The sequence below is a fragment of the Fusarium sambucinum genome, chromosome IV (genome assembly GCF_050947815.1).
Source record: "Fusarium sambucinum isolate potato_lamoka chromosome IV, whole genome shotgun sequence".
NCBI classification, from domain to species: domain Eukaryota; kingdom Fungi; phylum Ascomycota; class Sordariomycetes; order Hypocreales; family Nectriaceae; genus Fusarium; species Fusarium sambucinum.
In genome coordinates this window covers 2,950,889-2,960,147 of record NC_139291.1, presented here as the reverse complement: position 1 = coordinate 2,960,147, position 9,259 = coordinate 2,950,889, and the positions used below count along the sequence as shown (strand labels likewise).

The following is a 9,259-nucleotide window of genomic DNA, read 5'->3' as shown; positions in this document are numbered from 1 at the left end:
TGAATCAAGCTACTGGAAGAGGAGGAGGCCTCTAGAGTCCCATGCCTTGCACAATCGTTGGATTATTGCCGTTTCAAAGTAGCGGGCGGTAAGATAGTGGTAGCGTTGCATCTGTTTTTGGGTCTACTTTGACGTGTCGCTCTTAATAAAACCAGCCAGTGACACACAAGTAGTAGGACAGCCAGCACATGTAGCATAACAGAGGGAGAAACAAGTCTCTTTTCAGGGAAATGAATTGTTATTAAAAGGGGAAACCAGAAAAACGGGTGACCTCACCGTCGACGTTCAAGCTAAAGGGAATCAACAAAACGGTGTCCACCACCAACCCTTCCGCTTCTCGAATTCTTGGCAGTTCTTCCTTTTTTTCCGTTTTTTCTTACTTTGCACTGCTGTAGTGACACGCAACATCCGCTGACCCACGTACCTCGAACTTCGACCCCAGTTCTTGGCGATGTCTTCCTGTAAGGTCCCCTTTCTTGACTTTTCACATTTATCCTGCCTTCAACAGCCATTTCCCCCCCATTCTCACGCATAGCCTTTGTTATTTTTTATCGCCACTGTTGTTGTTTTTTGCCTACTCACATCACGATAGTCAACCATTTCAACATTAAGCGCCAAGCGCACACCCTCAGTCGTACCAGTACCGATCAATCTTGGAACCCATTTCGCCACGTCGCTTGGAACCGCCGAGCGCGCACTTTCTCCGAAGCCGGCTTAGAAGGACAACAAGGCACCAGAGACCAAACAATTGGAGAAGACTTGACTCACGCTGCCACTGAGCCTGGGCGAAGCGGACCAGCCAGAGAGTGGTCAACTGCAGAGACAATGATGGATGCGAGAAGAAGTAAAGAAGAGGGATACGGTCGGGAGAAAATGGCTGGAGGGGGCTCACCCATCGACGGAAGCGACGATATTCCTACATCACAGCGCTCACTCGTCAGCGATGAAAGCCAACTGCGAAATCGAAGACGTGAAGACGTCCCAGCCGCCACAGACCAGAACGTTGACCTAGAAAAGAGGAAACTTGACAGACGACAGTCATCGAAAATGTTCCGCCATGTTGAGCCAAAGGAACCTTTCACCGTCCGAAACCAACTTGAGAGGACCTTTCTCAACTCATACATCAACATTCTTCTTATCGCCGCCCCTGTCGGTATCGCTCTTAATTATATTCATAGCGTGAACCGAATCGCCGTATTCGTGGTCAACTTCATCGCAATTATCCCACTCGCCGCCATTCTGAGTTTCGCCACAGAAGAAATCGCTCTACGGACCGGTGAAGTTCTGGGAGGTCTAATCAATGCTACCTTTGGAAACGCCGTTGAGCTCATCGTGGCTATTTTGGCTTTGGTAGATGGAAAGGTTATTATTGTTCAAACCTCTTTGGTCGGATCGATTCTGAGTAACCTTCTTCTGGTGCTTGGTTTCTGTTTCTTCTTTGGTGGCCTGCGACGTGAAGCTCAATATTTCAACGAAACGGTGGCCCAGACCGCGGCCAGGTAAGTTATCGAAATCTGGCTCAGTCAATATTTCGCTAACAAGATGTTATAGCATGCTCGCCTTGGCAGTCGCTTCTGTCATCGTACCGACAGTTTTCGACCAAGCCAGAGACACACCGGCCGCTAACGTTGCCCGACTCTCAAGAGGCACAGCCGTAATTCTTCTCATTGTATACGCGGCCTATCTGCTTTTCCAGCTCAAGACCCACTCAAGCACCTTCCGACAAGAAAGCCAGAAGGTTGCCGCGAAACCTTGGTCGCGTGGAAGTGGCGGCAATATCCGTCAAGGTATTATGGTTCCAGGCGCCCTTATCGGTGGCGGTATGACTGCCCGCGAGGAGAATGAACGCCTCTCAGAGATGATCATGAACCCTCACCGACTACCAAAGTCTGAGGAAGACGAAAACGACGAGGAGGAACCTCAGCTGCACGTCTGGGTAGCAGTTGCTACACTGACAATCGCCACTGTTTTGATTGCCCTGTGTGCTGAATTTATGGTTGACTCTATCGACGCCGTTACGAAAACAGGAGGCGTGTCGGAGGAGTTCGTCGGATTGATCCTGTTGCCAATTGTAGGCAATGCAGCTGAGCACGCGACCGCCGTGACTGTCGCAATTAAGGACAAGATGGACTTGGCTATTGGAGTTGCAGTTGGAAGCTCTATGCAAGTTGCCCTCTTCTTGATCCCCCTGTTGGTCATTATCGGCTGGGGAATGGGCAACGACGATATGAACTTGAGTTTCGACTTGTTCCAGGTCGCGACCATGTTTGTAGCTGTCTTGCTGGTCAACTACCTGATCGCAGATGGCAAGAGCCATTGGCTGGAGGGCTGGCTTCTCATCTGTCTTTATTCCATCATTGCTGTATGCTCTTGGTGTAAGTAAAACTCACCGGCCTCTTTTAACTCTCACTGACCACAGAACAGGGTACCCAACTCATTCAGATGAGTAAAATTGGTGTCCCCAAGGGCTACACTTTCATCGGTTTCCCGTTCCAAACCGCAACTTTATTGCAAGGCATTTCTTCTTGATGTTTATACTTTCGGTCCACCATGTGGCTTCCCGCATTTGCCTCTAATGATTCACATTGATCCTACTTGTACAAAGTCTATTTGAAATTTGAAAAATTATTGGAAGTTTTTCCACTACAATCGTTAAGGCAGCGGTGACTACCTATATCAGCGCAAAGCGACGGGCGTTGGAGGCAAGGTCGATTCTTAGTTAGAAACTCCCAATAAATACGAGACTAACAAGGGCTTTCCCTAAAATTTCCTTTATGTTGTGCGATAATAGCGATCTACAATAACGTGGTGAAAGACAATAGAACCAGGTCCCACATGATCTACCTGGGTCCTATAATGTCGACCGTAGGTTTATACAAAGTTGCTCTTATGTATCAACCGAGATTCACACTAGCTAGTGGGTAGCAGAAGAATTGGCCTCTAAGTCTTGGATACAAAATTAAATAGTCTAAGAACTATAGTCTAAGGAGTATAAAATGACCTACTAACTTCGTCTCTTATGCTTCTAGAGGTCAATATTTCTGATACCCTGAGGACTAGGTAATCCAAGTTACCGTGCACCTCTCTGAGACAGCTACCTATAGCATTAGACAGGTAGCCAATCATATTACACAGTCATGTTTGCTTGACAGCGAACCTCCATGAAAGGAAGGCGGTGAAAGGGCTCTGCCGCGACCGCCAACCTCACGTTCCAGTGCTCATGCTACTGACCATGTCCGATTGCGACAAGCGATTCTCCATCAACAGCCTCGCGATCGACTTAGTCAATCGGATCAATCCACTCAGAGCAACATGCGAGCTACAGGATCATATTGCGCTCTGTCGAATCTTCCTCTATAGCGAGCGAGCGACAGCCCGATCCCATGTCACGAAATGGTACCACCAGGAACCCGGTCCCGCGCATGGGACCGCCGCACTGGCGACAGTATAGCAAGTCGAGCTTAGATCGCTCCCATGCTGAGGTTCCTGTTTCCCCTGCGAGCGTATCGACTCATTCCACTATCAAAGATGAGAAGCGAACAAGAATAGAACGCAGATGTACTGTGACAGTCAACGAAGGCTACGCCCGGGATGAGGTCCTGCTCAATTTCGATGTAGTAGGCGCCGATGTGAAGCCTGGAATGTTGATGTGTATCTCGACTGTGAGGGACGACCTGCGAAAGATCTCGGCTGGACACGGTGCCAGTAGCAAGCAGAATCAAGATGCTTCGAAGGGAACGTCAGGCACTCAAAATGGGGATGGCGCGGGCTTCAAGTATTTCTTTGTTGCCAAAGATATGCCTCAAGAGACCAAGATACGCAACCCTGACGTCGAGGTTTATGTCTTAAAGCATATTGCTGATGCGTTTGGGATGAAGAAAGGTTCTCAGGTTCTTTTGACAATGGTGAGAGATCCCTCTCAACATGAAATGCGTGATGCTAACTTCAACCAAGGTTGATGCAAAGAACCCCGCCACCGAAGCTTCTCACGTAGAACTGTCATTCAAAGACCAATACCTGTCCAGATCAGACATTTGGAGAATGACTGTTGGAGAGCTCACGGGAAGAACCGTTTACAAAGGCCAATCGGTCTTGTTTATGGGCACCATCAAGGCGCAAGTCACTGCAATTTATGTCGATAGTCACAAGACACACTCTGCCTTCTTCACCCGCGACACTCGGCCCATTTTCCGGAGTGAATCAGCAAGATACGTCCTCTTCATCCAGATGGCTAAAGAAATGTGGGAATTCGATGCAGAAAGCTCTGGCGAAATCATGTTCAACAAAGTCGTCAATGGGTTTCTTCCTGCGTTGTTCAAGAGATGGGCTATGCTTAAGGCCAAACACTTGGTCAGTATCGTGCTCTTTGCGCGTGTAGAATATGATACCGGTTTGACAGCCGAATTCGACGGCCTCTCCGGTGACTTTTACACTGGCATACAGCCATCTGGGCTGCGCCGACCATACAAAGACTTTTACCGCGTCGTGGTCAGCGAGATGGGCAGTGGGGAGTGGACAAAGATCCTGCACCAGTTGAAGGTGGAATTCAACTTCTTCCGCCGGGATATCAGTTTGTATCACCACAAGCTCAACGCTCAGGCTGAGATCAACGGTCCGGACTCTATCCCCAAAGATACTCCCTCGTCTCGTGTCAAGGCTGAGTCAACTTATGCCATGTATGGCAACGTCCTAGAAGCTATAAATCTGGCTTCATCTCAGTTCGCCCATGACCATATTGATAGAGACCTCACCAGGACAGGAATTTCAATTGCAGTAATCAGCCCTGGTTCTGGTGTTTTCGAGGTGGACTACGAGACCCTACGGAGAACCACCGAAGCATTGGTGGGGAATGGCATTGGTATTGATCTAATATGCATGCCCAAAATGCCGCTGCATTCAGTGCCTCTATTCAAGTATCGTAACCCGCAGTATTCTGACGATCACGGCCATGCTCATCGGTCAAGCTTCTCGAGATCTTTTCACAGTCGTGATAGCACGCCGAACCACCCTACTCCAGTGATAGGGAGCTATCAATCACTTGGGGAATCATTCTCGCCTTCGAAAGGGATGAGCCTTTCACGCCGTGCAGACCCGCTCATATCCATGGCAACAAGCGACCAATGGTGCTTTGCGCTTCCGCAATGGCTTCATGTCTCGTTCTGGACTGGGGCGTCTGATGAGGCTCTTTCGTATGAGGGTATTGCTTTGTCCGTGTCCAACAAAGTCATGCAAGACGATGAAGATGAGTTTAACATTCGATGCCGCATGTACGCGTTGCAGATGAGAAGTGTGCTGGAAACAAACGAGATAGAAACGACACCTTTACAAGTCGACACTCACTTCCCTGCCAACATCACTGAACCACCGGCATCGCAGAAATATCGTAATACTGGCATCAACGATACTGTCTATATTCCCAGTAGACGAGCACCAGAGGGTCTTTACGATCACACATACGGATTTCAAAGATTTGTTCCAGACAGATTGGCAAGGCCTGGTGAAAAATCATTGTGGAAGCAATTGCAAGAGTTCGATGACCACAGGGCCAAGATTTCTCATGGCCGCAGTCGGCACCACTCGTCAAGGTATGCGAAGGACCTGGATGAAATTACGAGAAGGCAGTTGGCGGAGGATTCTGGTCTTTATGGAACTTCTCTCCCTGAGAAAAGGGCCCCAATTCTTGGTGCTTCGGCAAGGAAATTGTCCATGAATATCACAGATGGTGACAAACCATCTCCAACCAGTCTCAAAAAGAGCGCCGAACCAGCGCCGAAGCCTCCCAAACAAGTAGCGAAACAACCCAAGTTGATGAGGCAGATCAGTCTTGGCCAGCGCGGATTTGGGATTGCTGCCCCCAAGGCCGTGGTTGCAGAGATCAAAGCTGAGACAGTCAACGCTTCTGGTGTCTCGACTGGCGAAGGGAAACAGCCATCAACGCCTCGCATCCGTCCAGAACTACGACCAAGCTCTCCACAGACAATCACTAGTCACCCATCTTCAGTTTCTATTCAGAAATATCGGCTTGACGCCCCTGATACTATCGTTGAAGGAGTGCCGATGACTCCCAGTATTCCTATTCTCAAAAGAAACAATTCTGGCCTCGATGTGGCTGCGATGCAGTTGAGGAATGCATCTACCACGATTGGCTCGTCATTTAATAATCGTCAGCAAAAGCGAGATGACGACCGCGACCTCAGATACTCGGAAGCTCTTCGTGCTGATGACGCACAGAAACTATATACAAACAAACTGCGTGCTGGTGCACTAAGTGACGCCGTTCAAGATCTACCTACGACTCTATCGCCCACTACTGCCATTACTCCATGGCTGACTCTTGTAAACCCCTCGAACCCAGAAAGTCTTGCAATCGATGATACTGTATTGTATAGTCGATGGCAACATGTTTATCCTCAGATAACTCAAATGAAGGTTCAGAAGTGGAAAGCTCTTTGCTGTCCCGCGTCTGTGCCCCTCACCACAGAGTACTTCCCTTCAAAGACACAGTTCGATACGGAGTACCATCGTCATCCGTATACTGTCGAGCAGGATGCAGATGACGACTTGGTAGAGACGCCAAAGTCGCGACAAGAATTCATCCAAGAGCTCATCAGCTTGCGTTTCACTCAGGGTTTCCAGGTTGTGGTAGGGCCATTAGTTGCTCGTGCGTTTGGGCAGAACTTGATCAAGATTGGCGACATCTTCTCAAGAGATACACCCCTGGAGGATGGCACTAGTATCTTCATGTCTGTTGGCAACAGCATTCATCAACTTTCATGCGTCAATGGTACGGAAGTTGAGGTAAACATCTTCATGCGAAAGCCCACAGATACCTCATTCACCTCCCAAGGTTTCTCGCCAATTTATAAACCCGCGATCCGGACATTGTTGGATGATACCTATGCGGCGCGCGAGATTGATCTCCTCACTCCTCGTACTGACCGCAACTGGAACATGATCGACTCTTATATTGCTGGGCACCATGATGAAATGTCAGACAGCCTTCGTTTCTGGCGTGCAAGATTTGTCCTTATCCCTGTCTCACGAAAAGATGTCCCAATATCAAGGACACAGACCGGGGACCACGCCGAAGAAGTACGAATTGAAGGTATCAAGCGTCTTGCCCAATCCTGGCAAAAATATCGCTATATTCCTCCATCTGAGCGAAAGTATCATTCACTTGCTCAACAGAAGCGACGACGAGACCCTAACCCCCTTGATATCGTGTGGAAAACCGATGATCCCTCAGTTGTTATAGCCGCTGAAGTTGAGATACTTCCTCTCACAGAAGGGATGGAGGGTGCTAATCGAAAGGGACTGGTATCAGCTAAGGATCGTTTCAAGAAACCAAATTTGAACCTATCAACCCTGGCAGATGTCATGCAGCAACCGGTTGAGAATGGAGGTGTTAGGCTACAGAACCGCAGATGGCATCTTCGCCTCTACTCTGCCTGTTTCATCGGATCTGATATGGTGACATGGTTGCTTGATAACTTTGAAGATCTCGACACTCGAGAAGATGCCGAGGCACTGGGCAATGCCTTGATGGCGCATGACGAACTAAAACCTGCAAACCCTAAAGACAAGGGCCTATTTGTTCACGTTGATAAGCGCCACCAGTTCCGAGATGGTAACTACTACTATCAAATCGCCAGTGAGTTTGCCAAGCCTCATGTAGGATGGTTCAATACCCGACGGGCTACAGTGCCGCCAACGCCAAGTCTCGAATCTTCGAATCGAGATTCACCTCGGACGTTAATGTCGACTCGCTCAGTTGAGGAAAGTGGTTCCCCTGCGTCAACCTCAACAACACCAACTATATTACTCCCCCATGGCGGAAAGCGGCCCAGAGTGGTGCTTAGCAAGGTCATAAAGTACGATGTTGACCACCGCAAGCGGTCGTACAGACCAGAGAGGATTGATTTGCATTACGACCGTCTTCACAACCCTGACAGCTGTTACCATATTCGTATCGACTGGATGAACGTGACGACGAAGTTGGTGGAAGATGCAGTTGAGAGCTGGGCCCGAGAAGCCAGTCAGTACGGTTTGCGACTTGTCGAGTTACCCATCAAGGAGGCATGCACAATTACTGAGACGAATCCTTTCAGAAGGCCATATCACATCAAGTTAGCAGCTCGTCCACCAGATCAGAAGCCTGAGACATACATTGACCCCAACTCACTGGGCCCGACAACATCTCCAAACAAGCACTTCTACCAAACGGCGGTTCTTAAGAAGTTTGACTTTGTCCTCGATACGGAAGCGGCATCCAATTTCCCAAGCAATGTTGATGTGAGCTACTCATGGGGCAAGCCTGATTACAAGTACACCCAGTACATCCATCGCAGTGGCACTCTCCTGGCCGAGATCACAGATGAAGGTGATTTCTTGATTCTGGCAAACCGTTTGTACAGCAATCGACCCGCGGGCATGCGCGCAATCGACCCGCCACCTGCGGTAGAACGCGGCGGCCGCATGGCATCGTATGGTCCCTACTCAACTTTTGGCATGACAGAATCAGCAACGCTATCTTCACCCCTCCTCAAACCAACGCATTATTATCACTCGCCAGCGCTGAAACCAGCTGACCAACAGTACAACAAACCTATACCCGCAACAACCCCTGATCCTGATTCTCTCAATGCCGAGATTGACGAGTTCTGTAAGAACAAGGTAGCGCTTGAGGAGTTTTACAGGGAAGCTTTAGAAAAGGGTCAAAAGGTTCAAGGTACGCCTGCAACAGCGCCGGCGTTGGAGGCGGTGCCTGAAGCTAGTATCCCGACACTTGGGTTGCCGCCTGGTGTTCTGGGAGGGAATGACGGAGCGCCAACAAAGCGGCTCAATAGTCCCATGTCGTTCCTCCGAAGAAGCAGTGTGCAGTATGATGGCGGATCTAGTTTGACAGGGAGATGAGAAGGAGGGGTTTGTACATTATTTAGATTATGTTGTCACTGAATAGCGGTTCATACCATTCATGTGTGTTGTGTTTGAGTATGTATAAATAGCATTCGCCATACTACTTCGCTTCTTTTTCTGCTTGCCGACGTTGAAAAGAAGAAGTTCATTGTTTGTTGAAATATTCGCTCGAAAAAAACCATTGCATTCTGCAAAATAACACTAGGGGTATACTGAAGCAAAAGACAGCCCGACATATGAAACTCTATCTAAATAAACCACCCTTTTCAACCCGTCATGTCTCGTGCGATTTTAAACTGTTCCATGCGCGCCGTCCCTATCCATTTATACTCTTTATGTCTGA

The 9,259-nt window shown here is 48.8% G+C and overlaps 2 protein-coding genes across 2 annotated transcripts; both read left to right on the top strand.

Annotated features, from left to right (window-relative positions):
* Nucleotides 1–451: 451 nt before the first annotated feature.
* Nucleotides 452–2,529, top strand: FSST1_000990 (Sodium/calcium exchanger protein-domain-containing protein; the record flags this gene model as incomplete). Its single annotated transcript, XM_083236592.1, has 4 exons — nucleotides 452–461; nucleotides 593–1,499; nucleotides 1,552–2,362; nucleotides 2,425–2,529. 4 exons carry the CDS (start codon nucleotides 452–454, stop codon nucleotides 2,527–2,529), a joined length of 1,833 nt encoding a protein of 610 aa, XP_083091172.1.
* An 854-nt stretch (nucleotides 2,530–3,383) lies between these two features.
* On the top strand, nucleotides 3,384–8,913 carry FSST1_000989 (GTPase-activating protein IML1; the record flags this gene model as incomplete). Its single annotated transcript, XM_083236582.1, has 2 exons — nucleotides 3,384–3,905; nucleotides 3,955–8,913. The coding sequence occupies 2 exons, from the start codon at nucleotides 3,384–3,386 to the stop codon at nucleotides 8,911–8,913; spliced, it is 5,481 nt and encodes a 1,826-aa protein (XP_083091171.1).
* Between the last annotated feature and the right edge of the window lie 346 nt (nucleotides 8,914–9,259).